This window comes from Tyto alba, unplaced genomic scaffold (genome assembly GCF_018691265.1).
Source record: "Tyto alba isolate M040663 unplaced genomic scaffold, T.alba_DEE_v4.0 Super-Scaffold_20000042, whole genome shotgun sequence".
Taxonomy (NCBI): Eukaryota; Metazoa; Chordata; class Aves; order Strigiformes; family Tytonidae; genus Tyto; species Tyto alba.
The window spans coordinates 2,918,193-2,940,248 of NW_024881293.1; the positions used below are offsets into that span (position 1 = coordinate 2,918,193).

Genomic DNA, 22,056 nt, shown 5'->3' on the forward strand with positions numbered 1-22,056 from the left:
TAGCACTTGTGTTTAAAGATTCTTGGGTTGGTGGCTTTCCCTTACCTGTGGTTATAACCCTTGGCAAGTCACTTAATCTGTGTATCATACTCTCCTGAACTGGAGGGGGTACTTGCCATCCTCAGGTGAATGATACATCAGTGCTTTTGAGTTTGAAAACTCTACAGAAATTGTTAATGTGCAGGTTGTACTTACTTTTTAATGAAGTAATATGTAGTTAAGATACTTGTAATAGCATACTGCAGGTGCTCTTAAAATAGTGAGTAATTACATTTAAAAGCAACTGCTTCATGCTTTAATTGATATTTAACTATAAACAAACTTTTTAAATTTATAGGAGTAACTTCAGATCCCCATAATTATTCTGATTCTTAATTATTGCTAGTTCTATTGAATTCATTCTTCTGACATTTTCTGTTATTACAGTAAAAATATGCCTTAGGTTAACTCTTGTAAGAATTGTTGTACTGATGCCTAGAAGTATTATAAATATTGATGCATCAAGTCATTGCTTTCATAGTATACTGCTGCTGTGTATCTTCCCTACAGACACAAATACAAGGGGACAACAATGTTTATGATATTTTTTAGTGACATCTGGCATTCTCGCAGGAAGCCTGGTGCCTGCTTGTCTGTTAGAGAGCGCCACATTCATGACTCAAAGCCAAGCTGCAAAAGGGAACATTTCTGTTACTAACTATAAAGGAATGAATGTGATCAGGAGTAAGGACTTTGACTTAAAAGCAAGTGTTGATATATTGAATGTTGTTCCCTGTGAATAAAAATCAAACCTAGCCAGGTGGTGGAAGTATGGAGCTGTTGTTTCCTGTTGAGTTCTCATGCATAGGAAGTCTCCTGACCTTGGGCCTTGATTCTGCAAGCATGTATACTGATCATTCATTTCAGCATACAGAAATATTTGCCCTAGGACAATGTGCTGTTTGACTTCTCACAAAGCAGAAGAGATCCCATCTTCCACATAAATTCTACCCAGAATCACATAGCTTGTGTCCAACCTACCTGTGAAGTCCTGAACCAGTAATGGGAAGCTAGATAATACAATTCAGTGAAAGCTCAGTCACAGAATGCTGCAGTAGTTTGATTATGGAATATAGACCTCCTCGTTTCTAGAACATTTGTACATAAAGTTACAAAAGAGAATTAAGAATTCTTCAGTAGCATATAAATACATAACAAATATGACAAAGATTTTAATGAAAAACCATTGTTTCTTCAGGTTTGCTTGAGGCTGAATGGAATGTTCTACACTTGAGATTTTTAAGCATCAAGCCAGTATGAATTCTCAGAATATTAAATTTATCACTGTAGCAGCAGTTGCTGTTTCTTCATGTTGACAGAATAATGGAGGTCGTCTGATTCTTCAGAGCCTTTGCTTTCTTTAGCCATATACTGAGTATCCTGTACTCCAGCTGATAATCAGAAGGAAATGAATGTCTTCCCAGTTTTGTGGGTTCCAATTTAGTACAGCACAATATTTAATACTGAGTCTCCAATGCTGGAAGCACCCCAAATTATGTTTGTGGAGCATGGGCCATTTGTTTAGGGGTTACTTTCACCTAAGATTACTAAATCTTTTTTTAAACTAGAGGACAGAATATAAAGGCACAGTTACAACTAGAAAACTTAGATAGTTGGTATATGATGTTAAAATGGCTCTTAGTGAGTGATTCTGGAGTTAGGAGCAAAGCAGAGTTTACTTGAGCAGAATGCAGGCTGGTCAACTGACGTTCTGTACGTGATCCAGGAATACTGAACTTCCGCTAAAGGTTGTCTGCTGTAATGCTCTGCATTTTTCAAATGGGATCCTGTTACTTCTGGCTTAACCAATATTCGGAACAGGCATAAAAATGGTTTTCCTATTTTGTGGTATTTGCAAGTTAGCAGCAGCTGAGCTGGTGCAGAACAAACTGGTGACATCTGTGCTATTCCCTATAATGGTTGAATAATTCATAATTCCATATGGCATGCATTTGGTCAGACATCGAGTGCATCTTCTGAGGTAGTTTTCAGTACAGACAAATTGTTAAATCTAGAGTAACAGAAATTACTATTCTTTTATGCTGCCACAATAAGAAAAATCTGTAATATTCCTGCTTTCATATGAGTTTACATGCATTTTTAGCTAATTCATACAAGTCACACAAGCAAATAGAACAGTCATGTATGAAACTTGGTCATAACTTTCTTTCAAAAACCAGTGGGATCTATGGACACTTGGAAAAAAAAAATACCTGAAGTAATTTGTCCCCCTTTAAGTACTGTAACCTAAAAGTACAGGGGCAAAGGATGCTAATGTGAAAAGTTGAAGACAAATGTCTTCAACTGAACTGAGTCACAGGAATTGGAAAGTGTATTAAGTGTGTATGAATTGTATTTCAGGGATGGGACCTCGTGCTCATTTGTAGGAGACTGCAGACTTGCTTTCTTGAAAGATAACTGATTGAATATACCAGAAATTTCAGAATTGATTGGATAAATTACATGACATTGTTTCATGAGCAATGCTGCAGAACACAATGAGTCCTAGGTTAAAAAAAAAAAATTACTGACAGTTAAGTTAAATAAAGATACCTTTAAAAAATCAGTTAAATTGAGGTCCCATGGCTTTAATAAAGGTAGTGAAAACTTGGCAGACTATTTCAAGGGCACTTTTGGGCCTTAGATTTTGTACTTTAAAAATGCCCAATACCAACTTAGCATTAGTAAAGAACTGACTTAAGATACACACTAGGCTTAAACTTGTTACAGATTTTTATATAGTGCACACATTACTTTGTACAGTGGTATCATTAATTTTTCCCCTTACTTTTATGCAGCTTTTGAATGTAAGCAGAAATAAACCAAATGAGATGATGCTGGAGGTGACCCATGAATATATTATTCCACAGTACTGTACTACTGTGGACAAATTCTGGGATGCATATGCTCTGGTATCTGAAGTTGCGCTGCCTGGGATTAGTACTTAAATGCAAACACATGGCAAATTCCTTAATGTTAGTTGCATCCTTGTGTGTGCACATATATACTCAATAATTTCACTCTATATGTAACAACCTTGGTTGTGTTTTATCAGAGGAGACTCTCCCAAAACAAGGTATACAAGTTAAGGTATATTTCAATTTCATTATAAATTGCCTACCTGTGGATACTGCTTGTAATGTAATGGGAATAGCTATTCAAGGGGAAAGTCACTCCTGTGGGAAAACTGTAGTTTAGAATCTTCCTTTGGTAAGGAAGAGAATGACTGTTCCAGGTAAAGTATTACTAGGAGTAGAAGCTTGGCGATTTGGAGACACCTATATTTACTGACAGAGAGCTACAAATCAGACCTTATATCCAAATATCCTTTAATTCTGAGATTGACAAAAGTTCTAAATTAAGACTTTAGAAAACTAGTTTCTTTTTACAGACAGGACAAAAAAGCCCACCCATATCTAGAAATTGCAGCCTTTGGATCTAGTCTACAGTTCTTCTCAGCATAGACCAGTCTGAAGATAAATCTTACTACTCATCAGTCATTACAGACTGAGTACCCCCATTATATGAGTTTAAGAACTGCACTAAAAAATCTTCTGGATTATATTTTCTCACACGTTTAGTTTTTATGGTAGTTTCATTTATCAGTGTCAAATGAGTCGGATGTAGGCACTGCACTGACAAGACAAATAGCAAAATAATTCAGGAAAATTGAGGCAAGTTTAAAACATTTTATAAGGTTTTTTTAAAGAAAATAAAGAACAATTATTGTAAAATAAGACAATTTACATTATAATTTTTATTTCCAAAGCTTGAATTAATATGATAGTTCATGGCACATTATATAAACAGAAAAACAAGTCTAGGTAAATTGACATGTTTAGCAATTATTGACCATATAGATTATCATGATTTTTACACCAAACAGCTGAGTGCTTTAAAGTTTAGAAAATGTGATGCATCGCAGCCACTTGACATACAAAGCCTTTGCTCTGAACTCTGTGCATTCAGGGACTGCTACAGTCAATACACCACAGAAAAGCTGTAGACTCCAAAGATTCATTATACCTCATTAACGTGTTCTGATCTAGTGTTGCACACATTTATCAAACAAGCCAACTATACAGTTAGGAAATGAGACCATTATAAAGAAAAAAAAATGTATACACTAATTCAAAAGCTTCTACGTGTTGACTCTAAAGCATGATGAGTAACTGGTTAAAGTGACCCATCAAAACTGGGTCTTTCCCAAGCACCCTTTAATTCAGGATGTGTAATTCAATCCTTCTATGTCTCTGAACAAGAGAAGACAGGAAATTCCTGGTGCAACAGTCAGGTAAGCAAGCTTTCGGTTGGTAGGTCAGTTCCAGCTGGGCCTACCATATCTTGCCACAAATAACATAAGTATTAAGAGCAGAAAATCTGTATCAATAATGGAAGGATTTTAGCGTTCAATATCTAGTATTTTCTAAATTTGTAAGATTGTAAAATTTGGTGTTCTCTGAAGCTAATTCCTCCTTTTTGATACATCATTTGGCAGATAAACATGCCACAAGCACTTAACCAGCCAAAACCACTTAAAAGATTCTGGATATATTTTTCAAAGAAATGCATAAAATGTAATGTGAAATAATCTTTGATAGCATTTAAAAACAAGCTAGCATATATTACCTGCAAATCCCATTTCAGGTGTAAATCTCACTGCTGCTGGGTTTTTTCTTACTGCATAATCTTTTTCTTTCTTCTAGTAAACTCCTGGTTAGTAAAAATCCCATGAAATGTTCCATACTCTGGAGTCTGGGGGGAAGGGGGAGAGAGGGGGATAGTCCTCAGAGATGTGTGGGATCCCCATAGATCTGGAATTCTTTGACCATATTTTCCATGGATCATCTTCTCACACCAATACAGGAATAGTCTTTAGTTTTTATAAAATAAGAAGCACTTGTATTTTCTGGTGTAGAATGACATGGTTGATTGTTTCAACTATTTTCAGGGCCTGTAGAACAAAACACACAGACATTTTATTGTTCTTCATAGTTACCCAAATGTTTTAGTTACATTACTGTTTTTCCTCCCTTTCCTTGTCTTTCCTGTCACCGCTTTATTTATCTTCCCTGTTCATATTTTGCTTTCTCCTAATGCTGGCTGAATAGTATTCATTAAATGTTGTGTGGTTTTCTTACTACTTTTGAGTTTGTTGCCATGCAAATCTGAAGTGCTTTCCAATTAATCTTGTTAGTACTAAACCAGCTTCCCCAAATGTCCAGAGTAATAAGATAAAGATCACTTGTCAGTATTCATGTTATCCAGCACTTCCAGAAGTTGGTTCTGTAATACTTCATAGTGAATTTTACCTCTGTGCAGTAATCTAAAACCCATGCATCTGGTGAATATTGTAATAGCATGCATGCAGTATCTGGCAAATTTTTCTGAAGCACACGAGGGGGTTTAGATCGCCCACATCACACTGGCAGCTCTTGCTGAACCAGTAGGCACTGTATAATGTGAAAATAGGTATTTTGCCAAAATAGAAGCATTAGAAATTTCCAAAGCAATTCCTGTGACCTTGCTCAGAGGATGATGCTTGTTTGAAAAGCCTGATTAGCAATTTACTTACGAGTACCTGCCTGACATCTTCCTTACAACAGCGATTATTATCCCTGCGAGGATTCCAACTGCAACTACGATTCCAATAATTATTCCAACCAGTGCAATTGTTTCCAGACCACCTGAAAGAGGAAATTGGGAACGTTAGCATGTTTCTTGTGAAGACCATTGATAAGAGGCTACTGGTAGGACTGATGCTGTTCTGCTGCATCCCACACCTTGGGGAAAATTTCCTTATCTTGTGAATTCTGAAGTAGGTTTGGCAAGTTCAGCAGGCCTATTTGTAGCCTACAGGCCTGCAAATGTGCATTTGGGCTAGAGAGTTCCATATAGATGTGGCTACAGATTCAGTAATCCAGTGAACCAGAGGAGGCAGATCAGGAACCAGGTCATGGCTCCTCCTGAAACTTTTATTTAAGAATAGCATGGGCATAGCTGGTGGCTTCTAGAAGGGTATCACCAGGCAGTTAAATTCTCCCTTGCCTTTATAAGCAATTATACTGTTTAATACCTTTTTCTGTTTTTTCTGGTTCCCCACTTGGTCCACCTGTAAATCCAGAAAGAAAATAATTATTTCATTACTTACTCTGGTTTGTACGGAGTTGTGCATCCCAATTTATAATTTTATATCCAAGGAAAACTTTTATTGACTATATCACAGTGGTTAGAGGGCTGTGTAATAGGTTGTTCTTTTGATAGGAAGTAAGCAATTGAAAAGCTTGAGAGAATGAATGCAAAGAGCTCTCTGAAGTAATAGAAATTAAATTCCGAGGCACTCATCTAATATACTAGTGAAATCTAAGTGTGATCACATTAGGACCAATAAGGATATACCTGCTATAAAATAGTTATAATTAAGACAGAAATCAGATTCTAATTGTCTTGAGACTGATTTACATTGATAAAATGTTGCCTTGCTCTCAGTATATTTGCTGAACTATTCTTTGTCTAATTATAAAGGCTTTTTGTCAGTTTAAAAGTTTCACAGGTAGTTTTTTTGTGTATGGAAGACTGTACAAAATCTGTTTAGTACGCTTGTCTAATTCCAGAATTGAGTTTGTAGCTGAGACCCCATCAGAAAGAGATGAAACACAAATGCTCCTTGTAATTCATTAGAAGTATGTAATCTGAAATTTTAGCATATCCTTTAAGAAAAGACTGAAAATTCTGTCTAATAGCAGTGTTTAGTAAATTTGAATTTTATTATTTAATGGTAAGCCAAGGCAAGAGGTCTATGCTCTCAGCAGAGACAAGCAGGATGGGAAAGCAGGTAAAAACACATACAATTTTTAAACAAATGTGCCTGATTTATTGAGAAAGGTGAAGCTGCTGTAGAACATGGAAGCTTCAAAAAGAAGCTAGCCATAGAGATAGAAGTGTTTGATCATAGCTGCTGTCTAGAGGTAATTGGCTTAAGCTACTTAAAGGAGAAGCAGTAACAGTATACATACTACAGGACTTCGTAGAATACAACTGCCACCAGATTTGGTTTGACCATCTATTTCAAAGCAAAGCCTATGTGCTAAAAAAAACTGACTGGAAAAGCGATTGACAGACTGTCATTCATGGGAATTAAGTTTATCACTAAAGTATTTTGGTAGGTGAATTTGACATACTTGTGAGCCTCACAGACTTCCAATATTTGCGATCTGATTTTTGAGTTTGTACTTGAAGGGCACTCAGAGCATCTGTTGGCAATGGCTACTACTGTTGACATAAATCAGAGAACACCATTTATTTAGACACCATGCTAAATTTCCATTTAGTTAACAAAAAGTTGGTCTGGAAACAAAAAGACCTAATAATGGCTCATCTGACCATTTTAAAGTGAGATTGATTAAACATACGACCAGTCACTGATACTGTTATAGGATTGGAATATCAGAGCAGAAGTATGCTTGTGTTCTCTTACTTTTTACTGGTATGCACAAGGGTGAACCACTAAGAACAATCCTGGTCCAAAATCCATATATGTGCCCATACACAGAGTACGTGCCCATACACAGTCAGACACAAAAGCATAGGTACTAAGCTGTCTGGGAGACAGCCAAGCAGGCACACAGTACACAGCTCAGAATGAGTTTTATCAATCAACCTTTTGTACCCATCTGTTGCTCACTGGCTACTGTACGGACATGGGGGCAATTTGCTTTGTATGGGCGTGACATGCACGTGCAATTTGTGTCTCTCCAGAAAAGCTAAGGCAAAAATTGAGAGGGCAGCCAGGTTGTAACAGTTATGTTTTCTGCATTTGAAGATGTTTTTTTCTCTGGAGAGCTGTTTGATTTTCATACTAATCATCTGAAAAGAAAGTGAAGGCTTCAGAGAGTTATTCTCTGTGTTGGGGTAGAACTGGCAGTGCACTGGTAAACCAAATGGTATTAGCTACTCATTCCTTTTGTCAGCACGTATCTGTCATGAAGTTAGGATGCAGAGTGACTACTAAGGAGTGATTTTGGAAATCTCACTTTTCCCTTCCAAAAATAAGCAATGCTCCCTTTGAGAGCACCTTAAACTTGGTATTTGAATTTTCTGGATATTGTTTAGTAGATGGCGTAGAACTTTGATATAATAAAATAGAAATGAAAGATTTCTTACCATCAACATTTTCTGTGTTGACTTCGTAACCAGTAGAATTATCACTGTCTTCAGCTGGGGCAAATGCACTTTCTGTGGTCATCAGTTGTCCAAACTGCAAGAGATTTGTTACATTGTGTAGTCTTGTGGGCAACTACAAGAATTGGAGGGGGGGAAAAAGAGGGAAAAGAAAACCTCAGTATGTTCAGTCTACATGTACGACATAAGCATTTCAATTTCTTGGTCTGTCAGGTGCCCCATGGATGCTTTTTTAGCTGTCACCTGTCATCTTTGACTTGTGTGCAGTGACCAAAAATAACCCAAAGCAAGCTGACTTGTCTTCCCAGCTGGAGACTTTCTAGAGCAGATGACCTCTCAGTACGACTACAAAAGGTGTAGGAGAAGACTGCAGAATATTGCAGACCTGTCTTTTTGTTGTTTGGGGTTTTGGTTTTATTTTACACTAGTTTGTCAGTTTGGTTTCACTGAAGCTAACGGAGAGGTACTACATTAGAAGAGGCAAACCGCAGTGCATAAGGAGGTTATGAACACTTTTTGCAGCAGAGAATTGCCAAAAACTTTTTCAACTTTGTCACCTTCAATCTGATTGCTTACAAAGCAAATGCATTGGTGTTAGATCTTTTTTATGTTAGAACTCAAGGTTATTCTTTACAATTTATAATGATTATTCAAAATCTAAGCCACAAGACAGTACCAGAATATGAAATCAGGGTAACCTAAGAGAACCTTTATTTAGAATGATACTCACCAAGGTCGGTAATTCTTCAAATTCTGTGTCATTTCTGTCTCTGAAATCAGTTGTTGCACTTTCTTCTCCTTCTAGAACTGAGCTTGCTGAATAAGATTTTAGAAAATGAGTTAGGATTTTACATGGTAGTCACATGTTCTGGCTACTTTGACGTATAAATTTTGTTAAATGTGAGATCTATGTAGTGTTCTATCTCCTTGCCCCCATGAACTTGGATTCACAACATTATTTGGATTAACTTTGAATTCTGCTATACTCTTGTACAAAGCTGTAGTACAAAGAGCGTAAGTAGATATCACTTAACCCTGGCACAACCTTGAAACATACTGGTTATTAAACTCATTTTCCAATAAAAGATTTATTTTTTTAAGAAAAGATCCACCTCCTCTCCCCTCCCCCGGGTAGATGTAGCTACTCCAGATTAAGTTAAGCGTTAGTTTATGTATTTGGATAAATTACTTCAAGCATCTTCCGTTTTCTAAAATAGTAAGAGCTTTCTTCCATCTTTCAGCTCAGCCCCAGCTGCAACCTTTATTTTTAGAACTATCATTAATGTTTATGGGAGTAGCTATAGTTTTTAAAATATTCCAACGCAAATCTATTCAGAGACTTTTCTAAAGTTGCAAACCTTACTTCCCATAATTTGAATTTTTTAGGTAACAATGTAAGGTCTTCCTTTTTATTCTAGACCTATATATGTCATTTGCCCTCTTTGGTCTAATGGAATACATACATTTTGGCCCACACAATGCTCTTTCTTTAGAAATATAGCCAGACTTCATCAATAGCAAAAATGAGATGGAACAATGCAGAGCACGGAAGATATGGGTATGTGAAGATAACTGGCAGTATCAAGGAAATGTTGAGAACAGAAGTATCATTTAATTAAGTCTGTTACTGATTCCTAAAACTATGACCATACACAGTATGACGTTAATGTAGCGTGATACCTCTTGGGAGTTTCTAATTCACCATGATTATAAAGCTAGGTGAGGCTGCTTGTTATGCTGTTGCCTGGGGCATAAGAGTTCTGCTAATTCCACATACCAGTGCTTAAATTTAAATAAAGAGCTATTAGCAGATGTTGTCCTGAGCAAAAACGTAAAGCAAAAATACCTAAAACTTGTGAAAAATTTTTTCTCGGATAAAAATTTTGCATCTAACTTCTATTTATTTCAGCAATCAGAGCAAAAGTTTGTCCAAACATTTTCAAATCCAGTTTATACTTTTTCAGCATAATACTGAATTATCGCTAGGAAATATTGCAGCGATAGCTGAAGGTTATGTGAATGAGAACCATGGTCGTTCTCTTCAAAAAGCAGAGAATTTTTAGGGGAGTTGAAGAAAATCCTGTATGTTCACACATCATTTGCCAGTGATGTATGTAAGGTAGCAGTTGTCAGCTGCTAGTAGGTTAATTATGAGCAAAGAATACCTAATCCTTTTTTCCTTTGCACGATAGCTTCATACCTCTGTAATTTGGTAAATACTAAATGATGGATTGGTAGTGCTGTGTAGTGATCTCTTCAGGGAAGAGAACAGTTACTCACATGAGCTGTTTAAAAACAGGGATTTACAATTGAATATTTTAAGAGAAATATTCGTGGCCTGTTTGTTTTATTAAATCTTAACAGTTTTTACTAATTTCAACCGGTTTTATTTAGTGACCTAAAAACATTCTCCTCTCCTCTGCATTCGAGGTTAAAATATTTCTTAATTTTTAGACTAGTTCCAAATAGTAAGACTGTTTCTTATGAAAGGCTTTAATACACCTAAATGCAGCCTACTTGTGCTGTATATGATATAGAGGCAAGTAAACAGTATTTTTATTCTGTGTCTGAAATTAGAAAGAATTGACATTTTGCTCAATACCAGTCAAAATTGAAACAAGAATAGGATCACTTTGGATCAGCTGTGGATAGATCACTTGGAAATTATTTTTCTTTAATTGTGAGGTCCATTTAACTTTTTTTCATTTTTAAACTGCCCCTTTTAAAACGTTATTTCAAATTAAAAAGCTAATATTTAATTTTTAAATGAGTAAAAAAAAAAAAAACTGGCACTTTAAAGGAAATTTTTCATATGAAGGATGAGTGATTTGACATTGGAAAAAAAAAATATTTTTGCTTGAAACTCTCCTCTGAATTCTAATGGGAACTTGCAAATGTTTTTCTTGCTCCCAAAACTCATTTTTGAACCAAACTAAAAAATTTTCATCCATCTCTAGCAATGTAAGACAGAGTTTTGTCCCATTGCCAATAGACTAAACACTGATCTAAACTTAGATTTCTAATACCATGTTTACTCAAGTAAATAGAATTTTATATTTTTATACCTTTATATGCCTGAATACAGATACACTTTCTATTTAAAAGGTTGTGCAAGTAGTACTTTAGGCACTAACAGATGAAAAAAGTATATTCATGTTATGCCAACATGAGGCCTAATATAGTGGCTAGTTAAGGCAGCCAGTCTCCCAGAAACTACCTTATGATCAGTGGAAAGACTAGAACAGGCCAGGGAAAATCATATTCCTAAGATACATGGTAAAAATAATGTTTTAATCATTTTTGATTGAAATATTCCAGGTGAGCAGCCTTGAAATTTTTCTGTTGAGATAGCATTAAGAGGGCTTGACTTTTAGGTGTGTTGCTTTAGCCACCTTCTAAATATCAGGGCATTTTAAGATATGGCACTACTTTAATATTTATTTTTTGTTTATAAAGTAATGTCTTTAAAGTACAATATTGGGATTATGCTACGTAAATCTTAAGTGTAAAGAAACAGCAATAGAGCTCAACAACATGAATTGTGTATGGATCAGTTTACCTTGCAACCCCAGTCAGAACTGTAAAAACATCCTTTATTCACTAGTTGCAAAATAAGCACAGATGGAGAAAACCGATTACCAGAGGAAAAACCCCAAGTAGAAAGTGAAATAGGTTTTGTAAATTAACAACAAGCAGCTTATTCAGAGAAGCTGCTTATGCTCTTGGCATGGCGGTAGCTTTCAGCTCTGAAGAATTACCTGATAGTGAAGGCAGGAAAGGAAACAGTCTCACAGAACAAAGGTGTAGAGAATTAGTGAGTGTCACAAAGAAACAAGAAATAATTACTTTTTGTGTGATAAAGTTATTGCAGATTCTTGGCAATGAGTGACATGTAAGAAAATCTATTTCAGTGCATTTGCCCTCTGTGTACAGTGATTGACAAAAGGAGGTGGCCCAGATTAATCTTGCCTAATTTTAGGTCCTTAATAAAGGTGCCTAAATAAGGTGTCATCTTGCCCTTATCTTTTATAGTCTGTAGGGAAAGATAAATACTTCTAGAAGGTAATTCAGCTCACCTGAGATTTGGGTCATTCTTGGCAGTGCTGCCTTTGCTTAACTGTAAAGGGAAACTAGAATAATATGGTTCCCCTATTAACTTCCTACCGCTCACAGACAGAGCTGATTTCTATCCGTGTGAAGGTCTTGTCCCAGCCCTGCCCAATCTGCATGATACTGTGTTTGAGCTGAGGTCCTGTGTTTGCTGGAGAATAGACCCTGGATTCAGGTTTGTTTTTCTGGACAGCTGGTGGAGGTGGTCTAGGTGGTAGTTAGACACTACTGAACTATTGCCAAAAGAAAGACCTGGGAGGTAATTTGTTGTCAGTATACTGCATTTGTAGACAACTCTTTGTCAGATAAAGTCATAATAAAGTAAAAAATATTTAAATGAAATTAAAGAAACTGTTGGAGTTAACTTCTTTCTGTGTACCCAGTACAAGGCATATATACCACTGACATCAAAGAGAATGTAAATGGGATGCGAGGGTGTGTATGTGCTTTAGTCATTGTTGGGTTCATCTGATGTGGGCCAAATGTAGCAAAAGCCGTAGGGTTAAGTAGTGCCTCTGCATATGTTCTTAATATTATCTTAGAGGAGGCTGTAAATAAAAACAGTGCCTCACAGTGCTATGATTGTCTTCAACTAGCACTATGGCCTCTTCTGTTTGCAGCTATACATTGCTGCAGATGTGAATTAATCATGGCATCTCCTTCTGCCAAAGTTCCAGCTGGGCGTGTTTCAGTTCAAAGTCCCCAGCTGCTATCAGGCTGCAACTTCTCACACCAGGAGAAAATCTGATGTCTTTAAAAGTTTAATACTGCTTTGAAAACATCCCATGGTTAGGCATCCCATGACCCACTTAGGGGAAGATGAGCTCACTACTCATTGTTATGCATGGGGTGACAGTTTACTAGAAAAACCTCTTAGGGTTGCTTTCAAAGCACAGTGGTTATGTTGGAAAGGAGAGTGAGTTGTAAAACTGTTGTTCATTAGCATTTCTTTCTGGTATCTCCAAAACCAACAAAGATACTTTTGAAGATGAAAAATGTTGTAGGATCTTGTTTCTTTCCCAGCAGTCTGAATAAACCCAGACAGTAGTGGGCAAAGGCTGTTGTAAGTCAGTATTTTAGCTTAGTCCTTGAAATAGGAAGCTTTCAAAATAGAATGAGTTTCCATCTTCGCAATAAGAGACCAGTAGGTAAAAATTGCTAACCCTAAAGGATTCCGTGTAGCAAGAGCTGAAATAACCTTTAGTGCTCATTGCCCCCCTGCTCCTATTTTTTTAAAAAAAAAAAAAAAAAAAAGCACCTTCAGTTACTTATAACAGCGAAAAAAATCATCTGGCAGGTTTACTGTCAAACAAAAGCTTTGCTTTTAAAAGTCAAGTTTATTCTTATCTGCATCTTACCAATATCCTATTCTATCCTATTCAGCTGTGCTAGATAAGTGCTTTGTGGAATGCTTCTCTGGAAGAGCAATGGCCAGAATTCCACGGGAAGGGTCACTTGGGAGATACCACTCTGAGATAATACTGCACTATCTATCTAGAGTTGACTGATGTTTTTCAGTATCTGCTTCCTGAACTGTTACAAACCAGGTGGTGCTGTCTGAAGGACTGTGCATGTATGTGTGTGTTAGCCATCCTGTTTTGGCCATATTTTACTCAGCGCGTGTGTTCTGATACAGGAATTCCCTTTCTGAGGAAGCATTCTTCATTCAGAGTCATTATCTCATTATTGGAATCTTGTTCAGTTGTAGTTCAGTGGAAGCTTTTATTGATGGTGGTGGAAGTTTAACGAAAATGCATTATTTGATAAGGTATCTGCTTTTTGAATGCATAATGTCTCAGCAGCAGCTCTGTAGTTTTCAAATACAATTTTATCTGTTATTTGGTTTCATCGTCAATTTAAATGTATTCCCCAGTCAGGCCCAAAACCTATTTCATCAGCTTATTTTTCTCTGAAAATACTTTTCCATTATTTTTCTATAATTGCTTAAGCATTTTGGGGTACTTAAAAAAAAAAGCATATCTTTTTTTGTGAAATGGTTCAACTCTGCCAAATCCAGGCTACAAAATTTTGGGGGTTTTGAAAATTTGAAGTTGAAGAATATAATACAGTGGATTCTGGTTTTTGAGCCTTTGGACAATTAAAATTTTCAGACTTTAGAAAGGCAAGGAAGTTTCTTAATGAGAACTGAAATTCTCATTCGTACCTGTGGCTCCTGCAAAATTCATGACATGCAGTATCCTGAGAACTTTGTATCCTTAGACTGTTCGGGGCTACAGCATTGGCATTTTTTCTTTTTCTATTATTTATTTCTGAAAGTTGGAGTAATATATCATGCCATGATAAAGAAGTGCCCTGGCATATGTTTAAGTGTCTAGACTTTTTGTTGTTCAGGAGAAAGTATGTACTGTCTGCCTAAATCCTGAAGTGCTTACTGCAGTTTTTTTATACAAAGACTGACAGCTTTGCTTTATATAATGAAGGAAGCTGGATGACAAAATCCCATGAACTTTGGAAAGTATCTGCCAGTTGAAAAATGGTCATGAATCACAAGGAAGGATTTAGTTCAGCCCTATTCAAGAGTATGACTGACTTTGTTCAGGTGTTCCATGTAGTTCATGATGACAATGTTTTGCTGAATTGTCAGAAACATTTCCCTTGGTCACCACACCCTGCTGCAGATGGTTTCTATTGCTGTGGCTGGCTTAGCCAAAGGAACAAAGCCAGAGTTTAAATCTACAGTGCCAAGTGGCAAAGAACCACTTGGCTGCTTCTGAAGTAAATCACATGTCTTCTGAATGTTACAATAGTCTACATTGCCCATATATAAGATGCTCACAGAAAAGCAAAACAAAACATATTTTAACTGGGCAGATAGAGCAAAATAACTGCTCTTCAGGTGCTTGCTATATGTATATGAACCACAACCAAATTTACTAAACAAAGCCAGAAGAAGAAAAGGTAGTAACTTGGTAAGCTTTCTCTTATGCATGATAAATTGGCCACAGATCTGTGGGCATTGAGAAGGAAGAGACTAACTCCATTATGGGATATTCCTTTAAAATATTCCTTGCAGAATTAGAGATGAGTCTTTTAAGACCTATGTTTTTAATAATGTTGCTGTGCCAACCTCTGATTTCTTGTCTGATAAGTAGTACACTGACCTCAGAGTTGCTATCCCCTGAATGTGAGATAAAGCCGCTTTCTTTGCTGCCCTGTGACCCTGGTGCCCTGTTCACTGTCTTACTAGCAATTTTGTTGTTTTCTTTGAGCAGTAAAGGCTTCATTGGGGCAACCAGATTGGAGTCATAATTGAGGTGTCAGTCTCTTCCTCATCTTTCTGTAAGTGGCACATAAAAACTGCAGCATTACAGTACTGTGTTTATCACTGCATGGCTGACAAGGAATGAGCGTTGAAGTGAAGACAAGGAGAAAATTACAAAATTTTGTGTAATGGATCAGCAAATTTTACAGGGGGTGGAGCAAAAAGCAGACAATCTGTGTACAATATGGGGATATGTAAATGCAGACAAAAGGAATTAAGAAATGACCTCTAATACAGTAATAAACTAATCCTTGCCCTGAATCACTTCCTTCCCAAAACTCTGAGGCTATAGCCATATACCCTTTCACAGCTGCCTTGGTGGAGGTTACTAGCCCCTTGTATGTGCCAACAGAACTGACATGTTTGCGTGATTGTATCAACTCATTTGTTTGAAATATGCATGCTAAACACTAAACTGGAAACTGGTTAGCTTTAATTTTGTTCACACAATGATTTTTGGCTAGCTGCTTTATATTGCCACATAGCAAGCAATATCCATTCAAATATGTTTAGTCTGACTTTCTTACTCACTAATAACATACTACCTAATATTTGGATGGGTTTCATAGTCATAAAAACTTTTTAATATGCATTTGGAATCAAGTGTGTCCCCTTTCCAGATTTAGCAGCATCTCATACACTACTCAAGCCCTCCTAAGACAGTACATGTTTGCCTGAAATGGTGAACACAGTGGAATTGTGTCCTCACAAAGGATTATTCTGATGTAATTTATGCTGGATGTTGTAGCATTTGTAAACAACAAAGATGAAAAACCATGAAGAAGTCCTAAAGCAACATGAGAATGTGCTCAGCATCACAGTTTCTCTTTCCTTTGAGAGTCTTTGGCCAATCTTCTGAAATGGTGAGTTGGAAATCACTAGTAAATTTGCCTGTTATTTTTTCTCATTTGTTTCTTTTTAGAACATCCCAGGATACCTACACTGCCAATCCTACATCTTTTTCTGAAAGGCTGTATAGCAAGTTGGGCACCACACAGCTCTGTGAGCTTTGCTGCAGCATTAATTCAAACTGAGGGTATGGTGCACACACAAATCAGAGGAGGCCCTCTTAGAGGCTGCCTGTCTGCAGCATGGATCTGGGATGCAGTGAATAGTAGGACCTGGCAACATTTGGGTTCCATCCTGCAGTCCCTGACCGCGTCCAGACAAAAAGCAAACAAACCAACAAAACAAACGTGCAACTGAGACAGACCATATGTTAGAGCTGGGCAAACAGTAGCCATTTCTGTGGTACGCATGTATGGCTTGCCTCAAATGACACAAGGAGGAAACACTGCATGCTTCTGTTGGAGCCCAACAGCCTGCATGCTGTGGACTATCCTTCCTTTACTGGTTTTTCATCTATTAAAACATGCTCTAGGTTCTCAGCTGCTTATTTTTGCATAAGGATTTACAAGTACTAGATCTGGGGTAAATGCAGGGGTTCAGTGGAAACTGCTGAATTCCAGGAGATGAGAAACTGGCCTCTTCATTTCCAGATTTCACTGTGCAGCCTGAATTAATGAAAAGTCCACTTGTAAGCTTTATAAATATGATTATTTCCTTTGCTTGTAAAGTTACACAGGTTCAAAAGCCAGTTTTTGAGATACAGATGGGAAAGCCTCTCTGCTTCCCCAGTGAAGAGGAGAAAGCAAATTTTATCTGTTCTCTGCTGGTCTTTTACCAAGACACTACAAAATACAGACTCACTAATTTGCAGAACCACTAATTGAGATCTGGTAAGATGGTTTTCTCCTTTTTGTGGTAATTAAGTTTTGGTTATTTGAGATATAGAGCCTGATTCATACCATGCTAATGTAGTTTACAAGAGGCACGTATGGGGACACATGCGCAAGAGCCCTCATCATTCCTGATGCTGCCAGATTCAGAGTGAAAAGTTTTGTCATGCTTATTTAGTAGAAACTGGCTCCCTTTTGAGTCACATGTGACTGCTCGTTTTATTTACTACCAGCAGTTAGAATTTGATTTTCAGAAGAGTTTAGAGTTGCCTGACTATTGTTTAGTTTTGCTACTGAACTTGCAACAGAGTTTGGGTAAATCAAGATACTTTAAAAAAAAAAAAAAAAAAAAAAGTTTTATTGTCTTTTTGTCAATTCTGGGGTTTATTATTTTGAAAAACATATCAAACTTTAGCCTTCCATGGTTGACACTAAACTTCAATTTCCTTTCTTACCATATAAACACTTTTCATCTGAATTATCATGTCTATGTGCTTACCCTTAGACCAAAACAAATGTAAAATAACATGACCTAGTATAAACCTGTTCAATTTTGAGACTTGCATAAGGAGGTTTAATCTAGTATATGCCTCTAGGTAAGACAAGGCATGTAAACAGTTGATACAACTCAGGTGACATGTGGTGACTTGTTAAACAATCATGTTAACTTTTGTTCATGTTATGTGACAGCCAATAGAGTAATCTCCTCTGCAGTGATACTTGTGCCATGGGAAAGGTTTCAAATTAGGAAACAAGTTGCCTCTGCAAAGCACTCATTTGAATGCGTGTGCTTTTAATTGTTTGATTAATGCTGTGCCCAGAAAAATATTAGGCCAACTTCCATTTCAACTCACTTGGTCTGATCCTATGTGTGAAGATTTGCCTGAGTTTTTATATGCTGAACAGGATGACAGAAGGACAAAAATGTATCTGCTAATGATTCAATAGGAAATGCTTTAGTCTAAAAATTCATCGGCTTATATAGAGTGCTCAAGGCTGTCCTTGATTGTAAGAAAGACAAAATACTTGGCTGTTTTCATCAGGATTTAAGCCACAGATGGATAACACAAATAGAGCATGTGTGAATGTGCTTTATGTAGACAGTGATGTAAGATTTGCTACGAGGTTTTCTTTCTGTTTTTTTCCTAATTTCTATCACTAATTTCATTTGGAAGTTCACATATGAGGAGTGAAGTGAATTAATAAGTTAATTATCTCCACCACATCAGTACACTATTGTATGCTTTTACAGTCTTCTGTCTTGTTTTATGTGACCCAGTTAAAGGAGCCTTTATCCTTTCTTTTGGAAACCACACTGCTGACTTTGGGACCAAATATTCCTGTTAAGAGTAACACAAACTCAGGAAATTTTAACAGAAATATTAATTCATTTTTAACTTATTGATATTAGATGTAATTTGCATGTTTTCTATGAGCAAAGTGTTTAAGCATTTCAGATTTCTCCTTTAAGATTCACAGGTTTTCACTGAAATGTTCATAGGTTGGCTGGTAGTCCTGTTATTGGGTCAGGAGTAACTGTTATTTTTCAATCATGTTTCTGGTTCACAGTTGTCATAAAATAGTTTCTGCACCTCTGGCTTTTGTAAAGTTGCAGCAACTCAAAGAGAGCAGATACTAATTAAGCATAGCATTTTTTGAGTAGTTTAAAAGTAGGATCAACAGCTGAATTCAACTTATTTGGCAATTCAAGGAGGAATTTAGAACCAATAATAATCCTTCCGGAAATAGACTTCCTGACTGAAACAACCCCCCTTTTCCATCCATAAAATGGAGTTCCCAAACATAAGAAAAGGGTAGCTGGAGATCCAGGGTTAAGAGGTATCAGTAACTGATAAGGAGACTTTTTCCTCTAAAATCCTCTGGCCAAATTGTCTACCCCAGAGGTTCAGGTATCTGAATATATCCACTCCACCTAGTACTATACAAACACAAAAATTACTCCCGTGTTCACTGTCAGTGCAGGCACAGATTGCCGAAGGTGGAATTGTCATTTTAAGTCTGTTCTAATTTGTAATTGCTGACGGTTATCAGTAAACAACAGTGATCCACATGCTAAATATTTGAGACTTGCTTATTTTATATCTGGAGCCTGTTTTCCTGCTGTATCCTTTGGAAATTATCCTATGACTGGCTCCATATGAAGAAAAAGTCCTAAAACCTAAGCAGACGCAGCCTTAAATACTGTAAACTATGTTCTAGATCCAACTGTGGACTTCAATGCAAGCTATACTGGGGATAAAACAGAGGTAGAATCTTGCAAACCAGAAATATTTTAACATTTTTCTGGCTAGTAGGGTTTCAACCTGATTGTTGCTGGACTCCTTGATGTTGAGAGAAAATATGCTTTAAAACTCCCCAGAAGCCTGAAGATGAAAAACCTTTTTTCCTGTAATTCAGGTATCCTATCAATTGCTTAAGTTGGTTCTATAAAATGGTGGGTTTGCCTCACTTCTAATGGTACATTTAATGGTACTTTAAAGTTTGATACATTTGATATTAATGCTTTTTAAGGGTAAGCTATCTGGGTGAGCTTCGAAAGCAGTATTTCTGACTTGCCTAGTATCTGTTGATTTTAGATTTTCTGTGAAATTTTGAGGCATGACTTCGAACTTTCAGCCTCGTATTCTAACATACAGAACACCAGGAATTCCCTTTAGAAGTTTGAAGCCAACATCTACACATGCTGTATATTGATACAGCTCCATTATTTCCAGAAGAATAATATTGTCACCAGGCCAAATTCAAGTCATATGTTTCAGTTAGGGTCCCCAAATCCAAGTCAGACAAGTAGATTTATGCTTTGGAAGACTAGTGGGCTGAGTTTCACGTTATTGTTTTCAAAGTACTAGTACCTGGAGCATCTTCCATAGCAACAGTAGCTGTATTTCACCACTATAGGCATGCTTTTTGTTTGCGTATACATCAAACATCAGGCACATTGCCTGATGGCCAATTCATTCATAGTGAGTCAAATATTACAAAGAAAGACTGAATTTGAACGTGATGTTCCTGAAATCAAGTACTGCTCAGGGTAATTCTGATTTACTGTTAATAAATCAGATTTGTCCTTCAGCTGTAAAAAGACTTAAACATCTGTTTTACCTAACAGTGTATATTGCATTTTTCTTGTAAAATTCAAAAGAAATAGTTTGCCAAACAAACTTCTTCTGAGTAGTTACATAACACTTTTCAAACCTGTCTTGGGTAATAGTTCTTCTTCTTTTCGTTTCACTCACTTGTATATATTGCTTATGGCTAAATAAGTATTAGCAAAACCCTGCATAAGGCTCAAACTCTAAACTGTTTTAATGCCCCTAAGTACAGAAGCTAAACCACTGAATGGAAAGATTTATAAGTTACTTCCATAGAGGGTTTCGTCACCTAAATACCAGTTACAACTAAATTATTGCTTGCAGCCTCTTGTGCGTATATTACAGTGAAGCTGAAGGCATTTCCAAGGGCTGTTGAGGTAATGCCTTCCCTCACTACTAGTACTGTTCTCCTTCCCTTACACAGACACACACAGAAAATTCTCTTCTAACAGAGCATAACTCAGCGATCTGAAAACTTTTGATGTGTCTCATTCCTGATTACAGCCATAGTAGATGCCCAGAAGTAGCTTAAGAATCCAAAAGGAAGTTTTATAAGAAGGACAGAGGAACTATATTCCTTACGAGTAAACACACAAACTGTTAAATTAGAGGAAATTACAATAAATAATTTTAACCAAAGTTATTTCTTACCTTCTTCAGCAAGTGCTATGAAAGGCACACTCCCTAGAACGAAGATGAAGAATTGAACTTTAATAAACATCTTTGATCTGCTTAGAGAATAGCTTTCCAATCCTGAGACCAGATGGATTCAAATTCTGATTAATTTTTTTTAGAGGCAGGGGAGAATTGAGATCATAAAAAGAAATCACTGCAAAAAAAATACTTTGGTATTCCAAATATTCCTTTAACTGCTGTAGTCTAGATGGGGAAGTTTTCCCAGATGATAACTATACAGCTAAAGAAAACTGAGTGGAGTAGGCATTATTTTCTTTAGCCAAGGGGTGGGAGCATGCCTAAGGTGGTCCTCAAAGAAGAGCCAGGCCCGCCCTCTGCACTCTGTTTGGTCAGTACTGAAATTATGATCTCAACCCAGGTTTAAAGTTACAGGAGCTGTTGTGGCTTTCAGAAGACTTTTATTTAGCAAGGGGGGAAAGGGTATTTAGGCAGAGCGAGGTGTTCAGGGAGTTCCCTCCCTTCTGCAAACTGTCCATAAAAATATTTAAGGAACTACAGTAAGCACATTTTTCCTGTTATTTTCAGCAGTGAACTGATGTTTTTTCATTTCAGAGTGAGCCCCCATGTTTATCTGAGCAAGTGTGGTAGTGAATGTGCATTTAGGGATACTGAAATAGTTTTAGGACAGCTTATTTAATTCTGCAGTAAATACTGTCTAAATTTTTCTGCATGTCTAAGTCTCTCTCCACTTGTGTCCTCGAGTGACACCCTAGCTGTACTCTAGCATTTATCTGCCCACAGGCTTGCTGGCCTTCAGGGTGCTAATATCATCCTACAGAGACAGAGGATTTTTCTTTTTTTTGTAACTATTAGTAGTACAGCAGTACAATGGTCTGTACAAGACTAGTTACTTTTTTCTTGTGTATGTTTCTGTGCATCAGTATTGTCTGGCATG

The 22,056-nt window shown here is 36.9% G+C and overlaps 2 protein-coding genes across 7 annotated transcripts in view; one reads left to right on the plus strand and one right to left on the minus strand.

Moving 5' to 3' along the window:
* LRRC38 (leucine rich repeat containing 38) overlaps positions 1-22,056 on the plus strand; it is a 71,594-nt gene that overhangs the window by 11,759 nt on the left and 37,779 nt on the right. The window lies entirely within an intron of this gene.
* On the minus strand, positions 1,987-21,400 carry PDPN (podoplanin). 6 transcript variants are annotated; one of them, XR_004409245.2, is made up of 7 exons: positions 21,117-21,400; positions 8,951-9,036; positions 8,203-8,335; positions 6,116-6,151; positions 5,615-5,726; positions 4,669-4,993; positions 1,987-2,050 (listed from the first exon to the last, which is right to left on the minus strand). XR_004409245.2 is itself a non-coding variant. In XM_033007729.2 (6 exons), exons 1-6 carry the CDS (start codon positions 21,184-21,186, stop codon positions 4,987-4,989), a joined length of 405 nt encoding a protein of 134 aa, XP_032863620.2. In that variant the 5' UTR covers positions 21,187-21,400; the 3' UTR covers positions 3,764-4,986. The 6 variants fall into 6 exon arrangements, 5 of the variants coding, with proteins under 5 accessions (XP_032863620.2, XP_032863619.2, XP_032863617.2 ...); XM_033007729.2 differs by lacking the exon at positions 1,987-2,050 and having other exon boundaries at positions 3,764-4,993; positions 8,203-8,296; XM_033007728.2 differs by lacking the exon at positions 1,987-2,050 and having other exon boundaries at positions 3,764-4,993; positions 5,621-5,726.

Coding starts and splice junctions, on each gene's coding strand:
- PDPN (XM_033007726.2), bottom strand. CDS start 21,186: ATGTTTATTAAAGTTCAATTCTTCATCTTCGTTCTAGGGAGTGTGCCT. Junction 8,336..8,950: donor TTGAAGAATTACCGACCTTG/GTGAGTATCATT, acceptor CAATTCTTGTAG/TTGCCCACAAGACTACACAA. Junction 6,152..8,202: donor CAACACAGAAAATGTTGATG/GTAAGAAATCTT, acceptor CTGGATTTACAG/GTGGACCAAGTGGGGAACCA.